Here is a 22,590-nt window from a genome sequence, read left to right as displayed (position 1 = left end):
ATGTTTTACATGCACCCACACTAGATGTATTTTTATTTTTTTAACTCTTTTTTTTCATTTCATTTTATTATTATTTTTGTTTGATAAAGGTATAAGGGAAAGCAAAGTTAATATAGGCAAGTTTGTGTTGTGGGAAGATAGTTTGCTTTGCAATTTTTCTGGAGTTGTTGTGCTGAGGGAAGGCAGAAGCACATATGCTGGTTTGCAAGAATGTTTAATCCCCACATCAAATGCGGAGCAAAAACAAATTTATTCATTTATGATACCAATTTTGCAAGAAAGTTCCACTCTGTTTTTTTCAATTAAAAATTATTATGTCAAGAAACTGCCTTTTAACCTTTTTTTTAATTATAAATTTATGATAGGATTCATAGGAATATATGACTGAGTTGACGAAGTCAATTTTGTTTTAGTGCTCATGCTATTTTGGGTTTTAGGTGTAATTGAGATTTAAATTAAAGGACATTTGGGTCAATTTAAGTGAGTTTTTGGCTATATATTTGAAAGTTTTTTAAAAAATTGACATTTATAATTTTGGAGCTAAATTTTAGCTAAATTTGATAAAAATTCGTGTACAAGACGCTAAACACGACGTGTCATTTGAGCCAAGAACCAATCGACAGTCGGTTTGCACATTCATTTGTAAAAGAACCAAAAAAGTTCCTTTTTTATAATCAATATTTTCCAGATCATCCTTTGCCTTCTTATTTTTTTTCTTTTAAAAAACAACGATAATGTCAACGAGGTCTAAATTAGTGAAAAACGACTTTGACTTGCAAATCAGAAGTCTCATATTCGAACCCGGATGACATCATAATTATGTGTATGTAAGAAATCCCCTCCCCTGTAGTTTAAACTACGACTTGTAATTAGTTTAGATTAACGATTGTACTGAAAAAAAATGATGCTCAATTGGTTTGCTAATTTGAATATAAAATTCTCTCAAATTGGAAAATTAAAAATCCAAAATTTGAAGAACAAAAAGAAAAGAGCAACTATAATTTATGAGGTGAAATGCTTAAAATTTAAACCAGTAGCTTTGATGCTATTTAGCCAAAAGTAAAATCAAATCAGAAAGACAAAACACAAATGTTCCAACTGTTTTTCTAATATCCAATCTGTCATTATTCCTAGAACTCCAATAGAAGACATCTTTTTTTCCCAGGAAAAATGGGTAGAATGCCATAATAGTCTGAGGACTGATATTTTACAATTCTAAAAGCCGACCTTTTCTACCACCTAAAATTAACGCTTTTTACAGACAAAAATTGGACTTTTCCTTCTTTCATCAAAAACCCACAGCACATCATCATCCACCATGGGCAAAATTGATTTGAATGGGGGTTTACCTCCCCAAATGTCCACTCCATTTCCCAAAATGAAAATCAAAAAATCATTTCAAAGAACACAAGCCCAAAACCCAAAACCCAATCCATAACTCATCTTCTCCAGCTACTTCTTCTTCCCGCTTTTCAGGCTTAACAGCTAAACCTCAAACAGGAAAGAGATAATATTATGGTCCACAAAGCCTATAAAAGGATCCCAAGTCACTGCCCAAATACCTCAGGACCATCATTTTCCATTTTTGCTTCTCAGTCGGTACAATAACAAGAACAAAAAATCTCATCAATCAATCTCTCCTTCTTCAAAGTCATTTGCTTCAACGGCATCATTTGCTTCAATGGCATCATTTGCTGCTTCTGGTTCGGGTTTAGGTTCAAGTTCTGGTTCAGGTTCGGGTTCTGATTCTGGACCACTCTGGGGAGGTTCGATTTCTTCTTCCTCTATATCATCATCCGCCTTCATGAACAAACCAAGTTGCTCTAAGGGATTACTACTTCCTTGGAGCTTGAAACTACCCAGCCTGGCAAGCTCATTCTGAGAATGCTCTGGGCTAGTCTCCTCCGTGAAATTTGGCACATGTTCATCATCAACAGCCCTAAACATTTCTAGATCTTCCATAAACTGACTATTCTCAATTTCAACAGTCTTTTCCATCTGCATAAAGCCAGATATTCATCAGCTGTCGTTTAATTAAGAGAAGGTTGTAGAATGCTTCCACCAACATAATAATACATCCACCCTTACCATTTGCAATGCCTGACGTGCAGCTTCTCTCTCTAGTTCCCTCTGCCTTTTAGCTTCGGCTACAGCTTCTGCTTCAGCCTTCTTTCGAGCCTCTTCTGCAGCTTTGGCCTCAGCTTGTAAACGTGCTTTCTCTAATGACACACGAGAAAATTTGAATATTTTAAACGACTGCAAAACTGATGGCCACATTGACTTCTACTGCACAAAATGCCACATCTTATCTCAGATAACTCAAATTTTGAAAGCCAAACCTTCTTTTTGCCGCTTTTCAAGTTCCTCTCTTTCAATTCGCAATTTTTCTGGATCCAGCTTTTCACCCTGAACCACAAATATCAGATGAACTGACCACATCTCTAATGCAAAATGCAAAGAAGATTTTGGATGGGCACATCAAGGAAAATGAATAGTAGGTTGCCCAATCTGGCAAGTGGAAACCAACCTTTTCTAGTGCCTTTTCTCGGGCTTTTAGTATTGTGTCAGCAAATCTATTCCGCAATAAAGCTGCACGGTAGAGCTTATCGGGGGAGACTTGCCTCTCAGATGGAGCACTCTCCCCTACGATGTTACAGCATGAATTGTAAGATTGTACCCCAAAATTTAGAGCAGACAATTTTTCTTGATGATTATTCATGCTTACCCTCTCTATGTCCACCCTCCTCAACAGAAATTGGTTTAGACCCGGAGTCCTGATCCAGTGGGGCCACCCCATTTATTGAATCTACACAAGGGTCATGACAGAGGTTTTTAGAAAACACTCCGGAACTACCTATTCCAATAAGTAAAAGATGTAGCATAAATTCTCAACTCACCATTGCCAATTTCTGAATCCCCAATATCATTTCTCTTTTGGTCTGAATTTGCTCCAGTACCCACATTTTCCTGCCAAATGAAGATGTAAGAAATATTTTCCACAACTCATACAAACAAACAGAAGGATATAGTGGGGGGAGAGGGTATGGCGGCTCATATATATATATATATATATATATATATATATATAGAGAGAGAGAGAGAGAGAGAGAGAGAGAGAGAGAGAGAGAGAAAGAGAGATTGATGGGTGAGAATTTAACTCCACACAAAGCAGAAGAACCAGGTTTTAAAATTTTACAAGATGATACCTTTCCTCCACCAAATGAAGCTGGAACTTTAGCATCATCTGATTCACTTTCAGAAGAACTGCCAGAGTCAGAATCTGTGAAGAAATTATATCATGTGAGCAACACCCAAAATTGTAAAAATACGAGTCATTCTATTTGGAACAAAATGCTGGAACATTCAAGAAAACCATTGTGATAACACAAGTATCTTATAGTTTCATAGGAGGCTACACAGATATTCCTGAAATCACTTCTTTGGCTTGTCAAAGCAAACCATACAGGAAGATCACCAAAAACACAATATATTTTGATTCAAACTTTTTAAATACTGTAAGCCTTGGAAAACAACTCATATCTTGTATTTATTGGTCTGGCCCCATAGCATGCATGCAGGGAAGACATTAATTTAAAATAACGTATAATAGTCTCTTCAAACAATAATGTACGAACTTTTTTGTATGCTTAAATTTATAGTGTCACATAATTACAAGATACATACTAAGGGATAAAACTAATGAGGGCACACTGCAACAACTCCACCCCATCATATACCATGAAGGAAAAAACGTGTTCAGGATAATTGTAGAACTTTTAAAATCTAAATTTTTTCAGATTTTGTAACAGTCACTTTGATGTTGTAAACTTATTTCACTATCCGCTAGGACCATATCATATCTCAGTATTTGCAACACATCTATTACAGCATTGGGGGTCTAGTCCTTTCCAAAAAGTTCTAGTCACTATATGAAGTCAACTGTTCACTCACATAAAGTAAGATACACCTATTCCTTAACTAGAAGGATATAACCTACATTACCCTTATTCCTTTTTTACAAGATGAGTAGACATAATTCTAACAAACTGGGAGAAAGAAAACAACACCAGCATTCCAAATCAAGTGATCCACACTTTCTCCAGAAAATCTAAGTCAACATTATAATGGTTAATTGACAAAAACATGCGCACATTCTTTCGATTTTTTTTTCTTTAAAAACACAATAACCTAATTACTAACTCTCACATCAAAATGACAAAAGAGCCTCTTGAAGTGCCATTGAAATTACATGTACTATTGTATATCAGAAAGACCAGTTTCAGAATGATTAAGATGCCACCTCTTACTCCTAAAAAGACATACAAATTCAATGATATCAACTCAATGTAGAACTAATGGATTCACATAAAAAAGTGTCTCAAACTGAAACATACACAACAACGAGGTGCTGCAAACAAAGGCAAAGGTTCTAAAGCATTAATTACTACTCGGTACAATTGAATTTCACTTATTTTCTTTAATTGTTGCGAAGACAATGTTCCAGTTTACACTATGGCAATGCAAAACATAACCTATCAAGCAAGCAACATACACTGCAAAGAGGTGTAGCCACCAAGACAAGGGCGATATAATTTCAAACATTTTCTTTAACTGCTGAGAAGACCATGTTCCAATTTAACACTATGGTAATGCAAAACATAGCCTATATAGGAAGCAGAACAGCTAGACAATAATAGAAGACAGTTGACACTAAAATGAATGGCTTAGGGAGACAGGGATAACAATCATATCTTGCAATGGTCAAGGCAGACAGGGATAACAATCATGGACTGTAATATTACTCTCAAGCTGCACCTCAGACTTCATGTGTATCTATGCGTGTGTGTGTGAGACAGAGACAGAAACAGGGCATTTAGTAAAATAATAATTTGCATAGGAGGAAATATGTACTTCTCAACAGCATATCCTCTGTCTAACAAGCTCCAAAACTAGAACTTTGAAAACAATTTATAAACCTACATAAATGAAAAGTAGGTAGAAACACAAACCACTGGATGAAGAGCCTGATTCACTACTGGAGCTACTTGAGCTACTGCATTTACTGTTTCTGTGAGCTGGATCTTTCTCTATCTCCACTGGAGGAAAGCTTGAAATAGGAGCATCGTTCCCACCAACAATATCCACTTCCTCATCGCCTGGGTCATTGCCTGGGTACATGCAAGTCATAACAATCCGTGCTGTTAGAAATAAGTTCCTTGCAGAAGACCTTTTTTTAACAGTTCACTAAATGAATATTCGTAAAGCTGTTATTGAAAATGAACCTTTACATGGTTGCATTGATGAGTTGCTAAATCCTGACTCATTAAGAATCTGCAGTAAAAAAAGGTGATACACCAATAAGAAATCCATGCACATATTCAGTTGGAAAACTAATTTAAACAGATAACACATGCAAACATTATAAGAAAAAACTACGAACATACCTCCATTTCACAAGGTTCAGCTTTCGCCTGCCTTTTCTGTTTCTCCAGCAGATGGTCATCCAAAAGCTTCCGTAAAGCAAACAAGGTATCATCACTAAAAGCTTCAAGGTCAACCTCGATCTCATTATCATTGGTTTGCCCTTCACTATGACTATGCTCTTGTAGGAAATTTACAATATTTAAAGGCACTTCTGCGTCCATCAAAGCCTCCAACTCCATGGTCAGTTTAGCCTTCTCCTCATCAGTCAACATGCGTTTCAGAGCTTCAGGCTTGACACTAGTATCATTTGGTGTACTTTTCTTCTTTTTTGAGGGTGGCATAGGTGCAGCAGTCACAGTTTCCACACGAAGAGCCACTCTTGAAGGCAAAGACTGCACATCAGTAGTAACTGGAAGCTTCTTCTCTATGCCTTTCCATCTCTGTTCAAAATATTTACTAATCGTCTCGGCCATAAAGTGAAAATCATTTCCAGGTGGGTTGTAAGTCAAAGCATTTGAGAAAGTAAGCCGCACATCAGCAGCAAAACCTAATGGACATGAGTATATGCCTGATGTTATCTTGCTCTTCACAGTGCCCAAATCCATTGGATGCTTAATGACTGTAAAATAATCTGGTATGTTCAACTTCACCACATCAACGGGAGTGTTGAAAACCCAACCAAACTGATGTGACATCAAGCGGCCTAGCAACTGCTCGCATTGTTTCAACACCATAGAATTTGAAGTGGTTGCTGGAGCCACTGGCTTCGTTGGCCCGACAGGCCCAGACATGCTTTTTTTTGTGCGGGCACCATTGCGGCCAGGAGGAGCCCTTTTCTTAGCTTGTGGCGCAGAAAATTCCAATGATCTCTGATAACTATCAAGTGGGGGCCTCTTTTTGCTATCACTGCAACTCCGAATATCACTGGATGGCGATAATACAGCAACATTTGAACTTACGGTAGAAATTTTCTTCTGAAGGATCCGCACCTGTTCGAGCTCCAATTTCAGCCTCGATTCCAAATCCTTCCTTTCAGACCGTGACATCCGTGACAACGGCAACACTTGCATAGGCACCCCAAAACCATCATAACCATCCACATTCAGACTAATGCATTTCCTTTTAGGCGCACATGAATCCTCTGAAGCTGTCATTTCTGTGTCAACCCGTCCTGAACTTCCAAACCCTTCTGATTCAGCAATGGTCTCGACAGCATGCCGGTAATCCGGAACAAAACCAGATAAATGCCCTTTAGAGTACTTACGTGACTTTCCCATCATCTGTGAAAGCAAACAGTTCCTTGATTCTTTCTGTCCAGTGAAGTCTATTGGAACAGTTGGTGCCATAAGATAAACTCCCAATTACTGCACATATCAGCTGTAGCAATTAGATTTAGTCCCTCAACCTTAATTTCAATGACACCCAAAATGTCCAAATTTACGACAATATAAGCCTTCCAAGTTCACAAAACCTAAAACCCCAAACTTTCCAACATTAACCAATTGTTGATATGATCCTTCTTCCTGTTTACTTCCCGCCAAACGTTCGAGTTCAAGGAATACGTCAAAGGTCAAAATTTCAGTTTATTTGATGTCCAATCAATGCTCAAATTCAAAAGCCGCAGTTGCCAATATGCAAAAGAACAAAAATTTCTGATAATGATCTAAATGAGGGATTAGGTTAAGCACAAAAGAATTGATAGATTCCCCAACTCAATCTAAGCAATGGGAATCTTCAAACACTCGTATTCAACCACTAACCCAAAAGAAAGTAATTCCAATTGCTCAATCTCTCAATAACCCCCTTTTCAGATAAAAAGCTCCTTTAAGAAATAGAGAGCTCATATAAATGCAAGGAAGAAAAAAATAATTTAAAGACTTACACGAGCAAAACCTAAACTGGGTCTCTCTCTATATAAACCCCCAGGTTGAAAACCCTAGATCGCGATGGATAGGCCAAAGCCAAAGCTAAAATGAATGGGCGGGACGACCAATAGAATGCGCTTGGTAAAACAAAACCCTAGAACTGCTTCGCAGGAACCCAATTCAAAACCTGGATCTCGTTGCTGAGCCGTTGAAACGCGCCTCAAACCCTAGAGCCCTTCGTCGAATAGAGAGAGAAAAGAGAGGGAGATAGGAAGAGGAGGAGAGAGAGAGAGAGAGAGAGAGAGAGATCTTAAGCCTTAGATGAGTATGTGCTCTCCCCTCTGACCTCCTTTTAAAGGCCCGCGAGGCCTCAAAGACCGCCGCTAAAAAAGGAATCTTAGCCGTTCATCAGCGTGTTGGATAATCCAACGGCTCCTGTTTGAACATATTCGCACACGAAAGATTCAGATCTGACGGCTTTCTTTTACCACTTAGACATGTTGATTAAATTAAACTTGCAGCCCAGAAGCCCATTATAAAATCCAATAATTGAGAATCAGATAAAACCGTACTCGCTCGAGTATATAAACTACTAACACTCGCTATATTGCTCGTGCATGCTTCCATGTCACGTTACACGGAAGCGTGGCCGCGTTGAGAAGCGAGTACATTTACGATCACTTGCCAACGAGAAAACTGTTGTGGCCAATTTGAGAAAGTAACTGGCGGTGTCGACCACGTGTTTCGTTTGACTTTTTACCGCCACATGACGCCGGAAGCCATCTACTACTTTCACACGTGGTAGATATGGAGCTGCCAGCTCAGCGCATCTTTTTCTTTCTAGATCACTGCGGTGTGTACAATAATTAATGTTTTCAGCTGCGTATTGGAGTTGGCCTATTAATAAAACACTTGTCTTAAATGGACCAACGGTCACCCAAAAATAAAATGGGCCAACCCAAATTTATATACTCGGAATTGATTATAAACCTAGTGGGTTCTTAGAGTGTTTCTGAAAATGGCTAAAAGCGCTATCAGATAATGAAAAAATGTTTGGCAAATTTAGTTAAAAGTGCTTACAAATTATAGAAGCGTTACTTTGAAAGTAATTTTTGAAGAAACACTTGGTGGCAAACCAATTTTAGTACGAATGTAGCTAAGTGTTGTTGATCAAACCAATTATCTAGTAACTGAGTTGTTGATCGTCATATAAAATCAAGATAATCAAGTAGCCTAATATAAGATTTCTTTTTTTCTTGGACTAATAGTTATGAGATGGATTACAAAAATAAAATTCATACCTTTCAACCCACAAATCCCTTGGGCCCCTTGGAATTAAGTGAATGATTTGGGTTGGGCCTCCTTGGGTGATTGAGAGCAAATAGTGAATCTTTATTTGGGCCATAAACTATTGAAATGTATTTTTAAACTTTTACAAAAAAATTTAAAAAAAATTTGAATAGTGTATAAACAAACGACCTTTTGAACAAAAAAACAAAACAATGGACCATGAAGTGGAAAGGATTGGGCCAACTTATGGCGATAGGACCTCATGAAAGGAACGGTAGATGTTGAGAGGTTCCACTTCCATATTGCCGACAGGGGCAGCGTTTGGCAGGAGCAAAGTACAGAGCCCCATTTTGAAGGTGACCTCACATTAAATTTTATTTTATTTTTTATTTTTATGGTAATATGTTGATGTAGCTTAATAATTATATTAATTTAATAATATTAATAGTTATTTTCCATTTGTCTTTCACTACAAAATAAGGAAAGTTTGGCCTCATAATAAATTGTATTTTATTAATGTGAGTTTGTTATATTGGTATATGCTTTGGCTTCTCCTATATTAATAGGATAATATTAATGTTGATTTTCCTATTCTTATTTAATATTGATTTTCATGTAGCCCATGCATTTTCCAGCTGCATGTATCTTTTTTTTTTTCCTTTTTTTTTCAAGTTTCAGCCTTCAACCACGCAACTCTCTCTCTCTCTCTCTCTCTCTCTCTCTATATATATATATATATTTTGTATATCATTGGTTTTTTTTCTTGGCTATTGATAATTAGTAATTTGATGATCACATAATTTTGATTATATAGTTTGACTTTTTTTATAATTTTTTGTTGAAGTATTTATTTTAAGAGGTCCTCTTGTTGTTTTCGCACAAAACTCCCAAAATTTGAGGATCATCGTTGATTACCCAGCCGAAAGACAACACTTCCATACATCATAATTGAAGAGATGATGTATATGCTACAATACATAGACTTAGCATGAAAATTTAAACAATAAAAATTTTGAGAGACATAAATTACGATCATAAAATATTTGAAAGGGATCATAATGTGCATGTGTCTTTTGTTGACCTAAAGCTCTTTCTTGGATTAGGTAAAATTGAGTCATCCTTGGAGTGGCAAATGTAACAGAGCTCGACCCAAACACCAAAGCCCTAGCTTAGCCTAGGCGTTTGGTACCACATCAACACGTGTCACAATACTATATAACTTAAGCTAAAGCCAAATTATTCAGGTCATTAAGAATAAGATTAAAAATAATGACTTTAATAAACCAAATATTTAATTTCAAAGCTTTCTAGGTAAACCCAAGATGTGTTGAAAGCTAATTGGACCCAGCAGCTGAAATCATGGCTGGTGGCCAACACTCACTGCTAAAGTAGGGCAAGCAAAAGCAGATTATGATAAACAAGAGCTTTGCTTTTGTGTGGTGTTTCCCTTAAAAAAGTAGGGCTTGGGCACATCAATGTCAGGAGCAGCCAATCTATTCATGGCAACCAACTTTTGGGGCGCTTCTGCTTTTCATTTGTTTATTTTCTTGTTCTGGAACTTCACTATCAAAAGCAGAGACATCACCCCGTTTACATTTTCAAGATTCTCTTAATCCTTCTATTAATGTCAACAACCAAATCCCTCATGTTCCTCATACGAATTTTCTGGTTTGACTCATTGACTGTGGTAGGCACAATTTGCAGAATATATTTGATTGGTTTTCAACGAAGATAAGATCGTCATGCAGGTAGATCTGAAGACTTGTAGATTTAAAGCCACAAAATCTAATGGGTTCAGTGATATAGATCATCGGCAGATTCAAGGGACCAGCCTGATTAAAATTAGTCCATGGAATGATTGACCTAATAGCTTGAGCAAATCTACATACAATGGCTAAGTATATTATTGTATGTTAGAGCAAACTCATCATCGAGATTATTGTATGTTAATTATATTAATTAGGTACCACTAGATCTTGGAAGTTTAAAAAACTATTAGTTAAGTAATTAAGAGCATACACATACTCCTTATTTTGTAGTTAAAATTCAGTTAAAAACACGCAAAAATTATTTTAGGAGTTCTCTGTAAAACTTGAACTCCAATCATACTGTCTAGTTTTGAGAGTCATAAATATTATAATTATTTTTAACTTCAATATAATTGGTCTATCTCTATAAAAGAAAATGATTAGCATTAATTAAATTTTTTAAAATATGCATCAAATGAAGCAACTTTAAAGTCTAAGGAGTCACTAATAGTCTTTTCTTTCTTCTCAAATTTAGACGCTCCTAGAGTAGTATGGTTGGAGTTGTATTTCTTCAATTCCTCCCTAAAATTTGTTTAGAGAGCTAATTGCGAATTATGGGTGAATGACAGAGTTTATTTTTCTCCTTTTAGGAAATGGTATCTATAAATATTCACTTATATTATAATATGTGTACAAGATGTACCATGTGACTATACTGTCGTAGTATTTTATAATATCTCCAAAATGAAATTTAGGATTTTATTAACATTAATGCCAACATTTTAATATGAAAGGTTTGCCTAACTCTGTTGGTACATATAGAACTAACAAGACGGATACTAATTGTGTGATTTGAAAACTGAAAGAAGTCGCGATCACTTTAGTTGAATTATATGCCACGAAATAAATCTAATTGATCAATCAATCTCTCTCTCCCTCTCTCTCAATAACCACAATTACTAAACATGGCCGGCATGCCTGATAATGGAATGACACGTGTCTACCATCGGACATTTGTTATTGGTAAGGTTGATCTTGCAATCTATGGTTTCATCAATCCAACAAATCAGATAAGCTCAGGTCGCTTGGAGTGCATGTTAAATCACAATGCCCCATCCTCCCAAAATAAGAAAGGGACAACATATATATGATAATTCATTTTACATACGTATGTAAAAATTTCAGAACTCTCGTAAACAAGTCTAAATTATCCCATAAGCACACATCTTATGGAGTAGCTGCTACCATTCGACCGAGCTAAGATTTAAAGCAGGAAGTCATTATCATCAAATTAATATCTAATAGCTTAGCTAGCTGATATACATATGCCTAGTAATAGTATATACATTATTGGTGAAGTATATATTTATTAGTGTGAACATATAGTTGTTCCCCAGCACATTACCCGTGACGTTGTTATGCATATACCTAAATTAGGAAAGATGTCACTGTCTTAATACTCACCCATTGTTGTTGATTTCTGTGACCTCTCGGTCTTCTTTGCAGACCTATATTACATGAATCTACATATATGTTATATGATCCCATGCATATGTGTCTATATATGCATGCATGTCCTTCGATCTCATTCTCTGATGCTTCTCTCAATAAGTCTTCCAGCCCTACCATATCTGATATTTAATCAGAATAATATATTCATGTCATTTTTAATTGAATGATAGTACACATACATTATTCTCGAAGTTTCAAAGTGAATCAAATAATAAAGATATATATATATATATATATATATATGGAACATGACACCAATAATGTTCATCATCACCTCCCACAAGCCGCAATCTAAACTTCAACATATAAAGTTGAGTAGCGTACAAGTCATACTGAATTTGAGATATTTTTCTAACGTGGGGATGAGTTATATATGATCACTACAATCAGATTAATGCTAGTTAAAGAGATTCACAATAATCATTGTTTTTTCATGCGTGTATGCATAAAAAAATATATCAATCAACAATTATCAATTATCCGCATATAATCAAATATCATAACAAATAAAGGATGATTTGATGACCCAAAAGTAAGTACTCAATAACAATAAACAACTCTAGACATGTATATCAGGCCTAATTCTCCACATAACACACAAATATACTCACAATTTGTAGACCCTCAATAAACTTTTAGTCAATAATGCAAAGGTTCATGGTCAACAAGATGAATGTTGGCCATGCCGAAATTATTGAACCATTAATTTGTCTCTACGGATCTTCACAGTTGGAGGCAAGGTGGAAGGTTTAGGTTCTTTTCAAAGCTTCAAGAAAGGCCAAGCGTCTCCTTCAAACTCAGGACACGTGTCTTCTAATTATAAGTAGAAATCGAAGCCTAATTTTCTCCCTATAGATTAGTATTAGTAGTAATAATTGAGAAAGTTTTTGTCAACAATAGTCAAAATTTACTATATATGTTCATAAATATCAGTTTTGATAAAAAAAAATTTAAAAATAATCAAAAATTCATATAAATAGACTCAAATGCCCTCAAAACTCAAATCCACATAAACCTAAAAAACAAAACTATATCCTAACAATTGTTTGGTAGACCTCTACTCTTCGTTTGTGCAGCAGATTCACAAGGAGACAAAGCACACCAAGTTACTTGCAGTAGACACCTCATTGTAAAGCTTCAAATATTTGAATTCTTTTGGTGATTGTGCATCACTGTTGCACACTCTTGATTGCGAAATAATAATTAAAGTTATAGTTGTTGATTTCATCTTTGGATTCCGTAAACAAACATTCAAGTAAAGGGAATTAAAATTTACTAGTGAGAAAATAAAAATAAAAGAATCAACAAGCCGAAAATTTTAAAGGATTTTTTTTGTTTTTTGTTTTTGGTAGTTGCACAGTTCTTCACTTTGTAGCTATGCTTTCTTCGTTGGTCTGATAGACCATTTGCCTTCATTTTGTTGTACTATGGGTGCCCTTGTGTTATTGCAGGGGCTTTTTTGTTTGTGATTGTTTGGGGTGTGGGGGGGCGCCTTTTGTTGGCTCCTTCAGCCGTTGGTTTTGCTCCATATAAGTTTGGTTTTCTTAAATGATTTCATTTTACAAAAAGAAAAAATTATTTTGGAATATCCTCTTTAGATTTTGAGTTCATTTCACTGGACACTTACTTTTTGCTTGTTAGGTTTATGTGTGTTTTAGTTTTGGTGGCATTTGAGTCTATTTACTTGAGTTTTTGGATATTTTTGATTCTTTATTTATATCAAAACAGATATTTATATATGTATGAGGTAAATTTTGGCAATTTTAAATATGGCTCTAACTATATTAGGTTAGCTAGGTCTTACAATAAGGGAATGGAATCTTTACTTTCGTAATATTGCTTTTTAAGTGCTAATTAATTAGATTGATCCCGTGCTATCTAATCCATCCAAAGGATGGGCGCACACAAAATCCTTTGCACCATGGTGTGCAAAAGATCTTGGAAATGGCTTTTCACCTTCCTCCTTATATATGTTTTCTGGGTGGTGGTGGATTATGCTTCTAACAGTTGTCCCAATGAAAGAGAAAGCATCATGTTCTTGGGTTAATTTGTGGACATTCCTTTTCCGTTGAAAAGGTGTATTTGGATCAAATCGGAAAACACAATGATGATGTTATGCAAACCAATTATACGTGTGTTTTCTTAAATTCACTCTTGATAAGGTTTAGATCATTCGTTGGTCCATGTGTTAGAAGTGATTTGGACTAGTGCTCTATTTGGGCTCCATCTCTACACGCCTTCCACGCTATAGAGTAAATTTATCTCCAAAGTATAAGTAAAGCTAGAAGATTTCGAATTTCCATATCTCATTGATCAAAAGTATTACTATAGATATACACACACAAATTTACTGTTTCCAAGTCAACAATAGTGAATGCAGGTAAAAGTCTTGAAGATGATAGCAATATGTCACATATAAGTACTATTGTAACATGTGGGTGGAATCAGTTCACTTACATTTTCGGTTCAACTCTGACTTTTTTTCTCTTTTCTTATGAATCATAAGTATTATACTGTGACTTATGTAAATATTTTTAAATGTTCAATTGTATCTCGTACATATCATAACTTTGTGTCACATATTCTTTTAATTTTTCTCGTCCATCAAAATAAAAGATGAGAAATAGAGGATAAATCATGTTGAGAGTCAAAGCTGACAAGGGCTGACGAGGGTCATCTTTACACCAACAAAAATCTCAAGAGAGACTTTGAAAAGTTAAATTTTTTAAAAGAAGTCAAAATTGTCAAAATTGTCCTTATTTATTTTTGAATTTTCTAAGAAATTCTTTACATTTGCATGTTTTTAGTTTGAAAATTAAGAGGTTTTTCTGTCTTTTTTAAAAAACATTGACTTTTTCAAAAATGAAATTTTTTTGTAACTAAAATCTAAATTTACTAAAACTCCCCAAAGAGGTGAAAGCAAGAGATTCCAGGTTCATAATGGTTGGGTTAGATATGTGATATCTCAAGCAGTCAATTGCAAGGTTGGAAATGAACAGTACCACAATCCAACCATACAGACAAGTCACCAATACAAAATACCCATTTTGCCCATAATACTCCTGAAAACAACAGAAGCAAACATCCGGGTTGGTCTACTCTTGATAATTTTATTGTATTTTGGTTTTGTCTATTTTCTATGCTCTTTCTACATTGGGCTTTCCCTGAACTGATAGGCTGAAACCAATCCACAAATCAGCAAATGCTAACTTAACCAGACCGTGTCATTTTCCAAACTCTCGGCTCACGAAACACGAGGGCATATCAGTCAAATCCCTCCCCATGGATCTTACCTTTCTTCTCCAATCACGGAGACAAAGAAAAGAACAGAACACAATCCAACGTCCCTCATGGAATCTAAGCCCGAGGCCACAATCCGACCGTCCACCTGGAGAAAAACGCTTCATGCCAATTATAGAAACCCGAAACGTTTATGGCATCGTGTCCACCTTCTGGAAGCTGCACTCAGTCACCAAAAACACTCTCTTCTGGCCTGACACCTTTCGCCCTCCCATTGGCAGGCTTGGAGGGCCCAATCAAAACCCTCTCGCAGCTCTCAATCACGTGGGCCCGAAACATCACAACGCCACGTCTCGGCTCCCAGCCAATCCCCTCTCTCCTCCCTTCGCTGTTGCGGTAACTGTTCACACACGTGTCTTTTCCCACAAGTGTCTCCTCCCACGTCGCTCTTATAAATCCCAAATGCCCTCGCCACCTCCATTGTTGAGCTATCAGCTTTAAGTGCGAGACTAAACAACTCTGCCCAAAAAAAAAAAAAACTTGGGTTTTGAAGAGAGAGAGAGAGAGATGGATGGGAGAGGAGGGTGTTGTATAGCGAGGTACGGAGGAGAATATGATATGTCGCAGGTGGATAGGATAATGTTGAGGTTCAGACCGATTGCTCCGAAGCCGGTCAACGGAGGAGGGTCGGCTTCCGGTGGGTCAACGCCGGAAAACGGTGACGTCTACGTTAAGAGTGGGAGGGGGAGGGGGAGGGGGAAGAGAGTTCGGAGGTGCGTGAAGCAGGGTTGCAATAATAATAATAATATCAGTAAGAGAAGGAGATCTTCGAAGGGTTTGGGTGAGGAAAAGACGGTTGTGACCCTGCCTCTGTTGCCGGAGACCCCTGAGCCAAAAGGCTCGGAGAGAGAGAGGAAGTCGAGTGGTTACTCGGCCACGTGGCTGAGTTTTGAGAGTTTCGAGAGTAATAGTAGTTGTATTTCTTCTACGACATGTCGTAGGAGTACGGTGGTGGGGGAGGAGATGAGTACGATGAATAATATGCAGCAGCGGCGGCCGGTGAGGGTGGTAGGGTCGTGCGTGACGGTGGACTGCGTGACGGACACGTGGGTGGGCGGAGATGGACTAGGGCGTACGGACGTGGAGAGGAGGATGAACCTGGAGAGGGACACGTGTCCGGGGTTTGTATCGGACGGTACAGGGAGGGTGGTGTGGACTAATGGGGCCTACAGGAGCATGGTGGGGGAGCAGGAGGAAAGGGAGACGATGGTGTGGCTGGTGACGAAGGAGAGGGCGGCGAAGGCTTTGGGTGTGATGAGTAATTACGACACGGCGGCATTCTCGTGCAGGGTGAGGGTGCAGTACAGCGGGTGCGGTGGGTCGTCGGCAAGGGATTGGAGCTCGTTGACACTGCCGTGTGACGTGTGGAGGATGGAGAGTGGCGGGTTCGCGTGGAGGCTGGACGTGAAGGCTGCTCTTTGCTTGGGTCGGTAAACCGACATGGTAAAAAGCTTAGCTAGAGATGACAAATAACTGATGAGGAGTTGCTTTGCGTTTTATTAGCAGTAAGCTTAAATTAATGACCGTAATTAACAAGTGTGAATTATTTTTCCTTATCGCAGTTGCTTTGCGTTTAATTTCCTTACATAGCTAGCTCCCTGTGATCTGGTGAAAAGCAAAATTTGAATATGTTCAAATGTCATGTACTTTTATTTTAGGTGCAGTCAAGAACATTTTTTTCTTTGAATGGTTCACATGTGATGTGATATTCACCACTGTTTATGCACAGAGCACAAACTGTACTGTACTCATCTCCGTTTCTTTGTCCCCTGGTTCTATTTTTTTCTCTCATATCAGGGAGAAAAAAGAATAGCAATGAAACGACGACAGGGAGGCATTTTTCAAAGGTAAGGGCATCTGACGAGAGAGATGGTGTGTGTCATGTCATGTGGTGTTATATGTTTACTTTTTGTTGAGGTTGGAGAGAGAGAGAGAGAGAGACAACACTGGGCTTGTGGCTGGATGGGGGGACAGGTGGAGGGGGTCAGTTGGATATATGTATGCGTTTAATTTGAATGGTTTTGAGCTTATCATCTGCTGCTGTTGGGATGGGATGAAAGTCGATCTGTTCATCCTCTTTTCTCTCACTTTATTGCACCACGTAACCCTATCGGCATCATTCTCTCTGCATGCAGGCCACACCAGTAGGCGTGTCGTGTTTCGCATACTACAGTCATTGGTCCTTTCCAATGGTACACGATTCCTATAGCTATCTATGTATTTATGGGCGACCCACCCAATTTTCGGACGGGAAGTCTACTATTCCTTCGTACTTCTAGTACTTGTTAAAATAAAATATTTATGTTGCTCATTTTAAAAAATTCGACTTAAAAACAATTCAGAGGGCTCATTTTTTAAATTATAAAAGTTAGGTTTCAAACTAGATCTACTTCCCTCTCTTCTCTTACGAGAAAAATTAGCAACATTTTCTCTAACATTTTCTTTTGAATTTTCTCACTTTCTTTTATGATATGTGTTTTTTTTTTTTTTTTTTACACTCAAAATAATATTATTAATACATTAAACTATTATTTGATGTATTGACTTTAATGTTTACTTTCTATTCATTGAATTATTTTTGAACAACTTTTTCTCTCTTCGAATAATCACAGACTTGTAGCCCTAAATCCAACCTTCCCTCTCATCATCTTGAGAGAGCCAGACTTTAACACCCAAAACAACATGACATTTCCCACAACAACAAAAAAATCAAAATCCATCAAAATCATTTTGTATATTTCTCGGATGAGATTCTTAAATTTGGGCTGGGTGGTCGTTGGTGCTTGGTGATGGTCCTCAAACCCAAATTTAGTATAACGGCCAATGCTTGCCGTGGCCTTGATGGTGTTCTTACTGTAGCCAAAACTTGCAGGGGCTTGGTTTTGTTTGAAGAGAGATTGGTGGAAGAGAGAAAAAGAGGGAGAGAAAGAAGAGAGAGAGTATGGGAAGGTGGTAAGGACAGGGTGGGTTGGGGATGGGTGGCGCTAAGGAGATGGCGAGGAAGATGGAGGTGCTGATCTTTGGGGAAAAAGGTGGGGACGACTTGAGATAAGTTTTTTATTTTGAATTTTTTAGTGTTTAAGAAAGCTGTAAAAAAAAATTTAATAAATTAAAGAATTGAAGAAGTCAATACATCAAATAAGGGTAAATATGAAAAACTAAAGTTAGGTTATTTGATGTATTAATGATATTGTTTTAAGTGTAAAGAAAATGATACATGTTATAATGGAAAGGGAGAAGATTCAAAAAAGAAGATTAGAGAGAAGATTATGTGTATTCCCCTTCTGGTCTCTATGTCTCATTTATCTCTTCTCTCTCTCTATGGTCCACCACCGATTGGGACACATCACTAATTGAAATAAGGTGTTTTTGAAATGCCCATATCAAATAAACTGCTTGCCTGTTCCCTAGAAAGAGATACTCCTCTTTCCTTACGAATCGCGATTGGGAGATACTCCTTATTTCATGCAAATAATTGTTTGACATATAAGCAAAAATAATTCATAAAAAATATATGATAAAAAACTTATGCATACATGTTATTTTGCTATTGACAGGAATATAGGAGTTTTTACTTACAAAAGAAGGAGAGAAGTATTTTCCAGATGAAAAAAGGGAACCTATTGCCCTACTATTTTCAATTATAAAAGCGCAATGTGATGATGGGGTGAAGGATGGTGCCATTGGTGATGTGTACCAATCGGTGATGGACCACTGTCAAAAAGGGAATGGGTGTTTGAAACTTTTTTTAGATCTTTAAAATAGTTTTGGAAATACTAAACAAGTTTTTAGATCTTAAAAGGAATATTTGTAAACTCGTATTTTTAAAAGATCATGGTTTTTTAGTCCTATTTTTTATTTAAGTAAGATACCAAACGGGTTCTAAATGTTTGTGTCCAAGATTACCACTCTACACAACGAGTTTTTTTTTTTTTTCTTCAATTCCATAAGATATATATTATATATGGCAAAAAAAAAAAGAAAGATTATACATATATGAGCTCCTCCCAAAAAACACCCTTAGAGCATTTTCCACTTTGAGGGGGGAGGAAGCCATTGTTCTTCCCCCCTCTCCCCTCTTCTCTTCCTCCTTTCACTTCTTCCCCTATTTTCAGAGACAAAGGGTTATCCCTATTTGTTTTAGTTTTGTTATGATTTTTATCCAATCATTATAGGCGGCTACGGCTCAGTGTCGAATCTTTACCTGCATTTCGGCGTCGGATCTCTACCGCCATCTTTTTTGCAATTTCTTTATATTAGGAATAAGTTGCAGAGACTCTTCGGGTTCTCTGTGTGTATTGTGAGAGTTTTCATCATCTCTCTTGTTATGACTTGCCAGAGATTTGCCTATCAGAGTTTCTTCGATCATTCGTGGAGAGCTTTTTCCATTGCCCTTTTGTGGCTAGTGACCTTCATAGAAAACATATGTGAGCTTCACCGTTTTGTGTCCAAACTTGCCACTTATGCTTAACGAGTACTTATTCGAATTTTATAATTTATGTTGTAAAAATGTTCATTATTTATACTTTCCATTTTTATTTTTCATTTTTGTCTGAAGAAAAATAATTCAAAGAAAAAAAGAGAGGAGAAAGCTGAACCATTAAGTGATTGTTCAATTCCAATTTTAGTTACAACTACTGGACGATTTCATTACAGAAGACATACATATCATGATGGAAAACATGTTTACAGAGAAGTACAGTTGGATTGCATGAAACCACCATCAATACATTAGATCATATATGAACCAATGATTCTCCATGACTGAATTACAGGGTCCACATGATCCATTGATCATCCATAGACTGATAACTGATGATCAAAAGTCCAGTTATTGAGAGAGAGAGAGAGAGAGAGAGAGTACATTATTATTGATTTGGCAAAGACTGCTAGAGGTACTGATTCTTAAACTAAACATTGAAAAACCAGGCGATTAATTAAGATAATCTGATTTTAGAGCCTGGAAGATCCCCTTGGATGATGCATGACAATGTGATTATAAGCATCTAGGGTGAGAAAATCATCAAGTGTTTGAGCAGTGCATTGCCTGATGAAGAACTTGCAAGCTTCCTTATACATTCCCTTCTTGAACTTCTCTTTCCCAACCTCTCTCTCGATCCTCTGCATTTCTTCCTCCACCACTCTCCCAAACAGCACGTTCCCAACTCTCACTCCAAGCCCATCTCCATCCAGCTCCACTCCATACTTGATCCACTGCCAGTTCTGCACCCTGCTTATCTCAGCTGTTGCAGCATCTTCCATGAGGTTGTAGAGAGGCACTGAGCCTGTCCCAGTCAGCCATGCTGCCAAGTACTGGATCCCGACTCGGGTGTTCAGGCGGAGGCCTTCCAGCGTTCGAACACCTCGGGGCCTCTCCAAGAGGTCTTCTTCAGTAATGCTTGATGCATCTTCTCTCCTCATGGATTGGATTTGGTTAGGGGTGTTGCTGCCCATGTTGTTGGTGAAGACTTCCATGCAGGCTGGGATTAGCCCTGGATGAGCTGCCCATGTCCCATCATGTCCTGCTTTCACCTCTCTTAACTTGTCCTTCCTCACTAAATCCAGTGCTGCTTCATTTGCAGCAGGGTCATCTCTGATTGGAATTTGAGCTGCCTGCTCGATCACAAATTACCAACAACAATTAATGAATTTGGTTTTTTATCATTTCTAATTAATTTTCATAAATTCATATGAATCTGCAAGTCATTGTGCGACTGTTATCACTTAATTAGCTAACCAAGAATGTAGTTCCCATATGCATGTATCAAATGCACAAAGCTTGTCCACAAAAAATACATGCACAAAGCTTGTCTATGGCTGCAGACTCATGCTATATATGTGACAGAAATGCTTACCATCCCCCCCATGGCGTGCACGCCCCGCCTATGGCATGTCCTGATGAGGAGATCAGAGTAATTCCTCATGAAATGCTGAGTCATGCCCACCAGAAACCGGTCTGGTAACAGTCGGTCAGGGTGACCCTGGAAGGTTTTGATATAGCTGAAAATGTAATCCCATCTTCCACAGTTCAGCCCAACAGAGTGATCCCTTAGCTCATGCAGAATTTCGTCCATTTGAAACACAGCTGGAAGTGTTTCAATCAGAACAGTTGCCCTGATGCTTCCTCTCTCTATCCCTGCCTTCTTCTCTGCCCTCTCAAACACACAGTTCCATATTTTTGCTTCCCTGCCAAAATCGTGACAGAAGCAGCACCGAAAAATAAGTCTAATTTTCATGCATCTTCCAAATTAGACAGATAAGCAGAGAGATAAATTTTCTAGGGATAAGTCATTGGTTACCTTGAATTCTCCATTTTAGGGAGATAGAAGAAAGGGCCAAACCCTGCACCTTGGGTTTGGCGGAAGGCTGCATAGTTGTGCAAGAAATAAAGGCCAAAGTCCACAAGGCAACCAGTTGCAGGCTCTCCATCAATTAAAATGTGAGCCTCAAGCAAGTGCCATCCTCTTGGGCGCACAAAAAGCTTGGTTGTGTTTTTGTCATTCAGCTTGTAAACTCTGTTTCTGGCCTTGTCATGAAAGGTTATGCTCCCATCAACAGCATCCTTCAGATTCACTTGGCCTCTCATTAGGTTCTCCCAAGTTGGAGACAGTGCATCTTCAAAGTCAGCCTACATAGACAAGAACCATTTTGATTTGTGCCTATAAAATTATTTGTACAACATTTATTGGTGGCATGTCACATTAAAGATGAGATTCATAAAATTGGGCCCGTATCTAATAGAGAGGTGATCTATATTATAATTTAGAATTTAGATGAATGAAGCTACGTGGTAGTACGGCGATGACACTCAAAAATCTCTCTCATGACTCTAGGGTGACAGAAGATTGCAAGACGTGCTAGCAAAAAAGATAAATAAAAATTGATTAATAATACTGACCATGAAAACTTTGGCTCCAGAATTGAGAGCGTTGATGATCATCTTCCTCTCCACAGGTCCTGTAATCTCCACCCTCCGATCAGCCACAGCTGGTGGGACAGGTGCACAAACCCAATTTGTTTCCCTAATGAACTTGGTAGCTGGATCAAACCCTGGCACAACCCCCTCATTGTACCTTCTCTTAGCTTCCTTCCTACACTCCAATGCATACTTAATCCGGTTCCTAAACTCCCTCTGCAACTCCGCCACAAATTCCAAAGCCTCCTTGGTTAGAATCTTGACAAATTCTTCAACGAACCGTCCCCGGATTTCGACCCCTTCCGGAACATCATAGCCTGCAGCACCACCACCACTTTTACTGGTGGCTGGTGCAGTGTACCCATATGTGCCAACTCCCATCATTTTCGTGTCTTTTTCCTTCTTCTCCTTTGGCTATAACAAAACTAAATGTTATGCTTGTAAGAGGAGGTGTGGTGATAGATATGTTATATAGAGGCGTGAGCAAAAAGATAGGTTTGTAGAGCATTATCGTTATGGGCTTGATCCTGATGTA

At 37.8% G+C, this 22,590-nt stretch overlaps 3 protein-coding genes across 4 annotated transcripts; 1 reads left to right on the top strand and 2 right to left on the bottom strand.

Annotated features, from left to right (window-relative positions):
• Nucleotides 1-1,077: 1,077 nt before the first annotated feature.
• On the bottom strand, nt 1,078-7,605 carry LOC117627254 (transcription factor GTE10-like). Of its 2 annotated transcripts, none has more exons than XM_034359233.1 (10): nt 5,445-7,605; nt 5,283-5,331; nt 5,010-5,168; nt 3,207-3,280; nt 2,898-2,967; nt 2,726-2,806; nt 2,528-2,643; nt 2,340-2,406; nt 2,089-2,219; nt 1,078-1,998 (listed from the first exon to the last, which is right to left on the bottom strand). In XM_034359233.1, exons 1-10 carry the CDS (start codon nt 6,768-6,770, stop codon nt 1,627-1,629), a joined length of 2,445 nt encoding a protein of 814 aa, XP_034215124.1. In that variant the 5' UTR covers nt 6,771-7,605; the 3' UTR covers nt 1,078-1,626. The 2 variants fall into 2 exon arrangements, with proteins under 2 accessions (XP_034215124.1, XP_034215125.1); XM_034359234.1 differs by having other exon boundaries at nt 5,289-5,331; nt 5,445-7,595.
• Nucleotides 7,606-15,559: 7,954 nt separating this feature from the next.
• Nucleotides 15,560-16,690, top strand: LOC117627997. The gene has a single exon (XM_034360333.1). It carries the CDS (start codon nt 15,647-15,649, stop codon nt 16,571-16,573), a length of 927 nt encoding a protein of 308 aa, XP_034216224.1. The 5' UTR covers nt 15,560-15,646; the 3' UTR covers nt 16,574-16,690.
• Nucleotides 16,691-20,092: 3,402 nt separating this feature from the next.
• On the bottom strand, nt 20,093-22,439 carry LOC117627996 (malate synthase, glyoxysomal-like). The gene is made up of 4 exons (XM_034360332.1): nt 22,038-22,439; nt 21,439-21,767; nt 20,995-21,325; nt 20,093-20,752 (listed from the first exon to the last, which is right to left on the bottom strand). Exons 1-4 carry the CDS (start codon nt 22,437-22,439, stop codon nt 20,093-20,095), a joined length of 1,722 nt encoding a protein of 573 aa, XP_034216223.1.
• Nucleotides 22,440-22,590: the final 151 nt, after the last annotated feature.

This window comes from Prunus dulcis, chromosome 5, assembly GCF_902201215.1.
Source record: "Prunus dulcis chromosome 5, ALMONDv2, whole genome shotgun sequence".
NCBI classification, from domain to species: domain Eukaryota; kingdom Viridiplantae; phylum Streptophyta; class Magnoliopsida; order Rosales; family Rosaceae; genus Prunus; species Prunus dulcis.
This window is presented reverse-complemented; position numbering and strand designations above follow the sequence as displayed.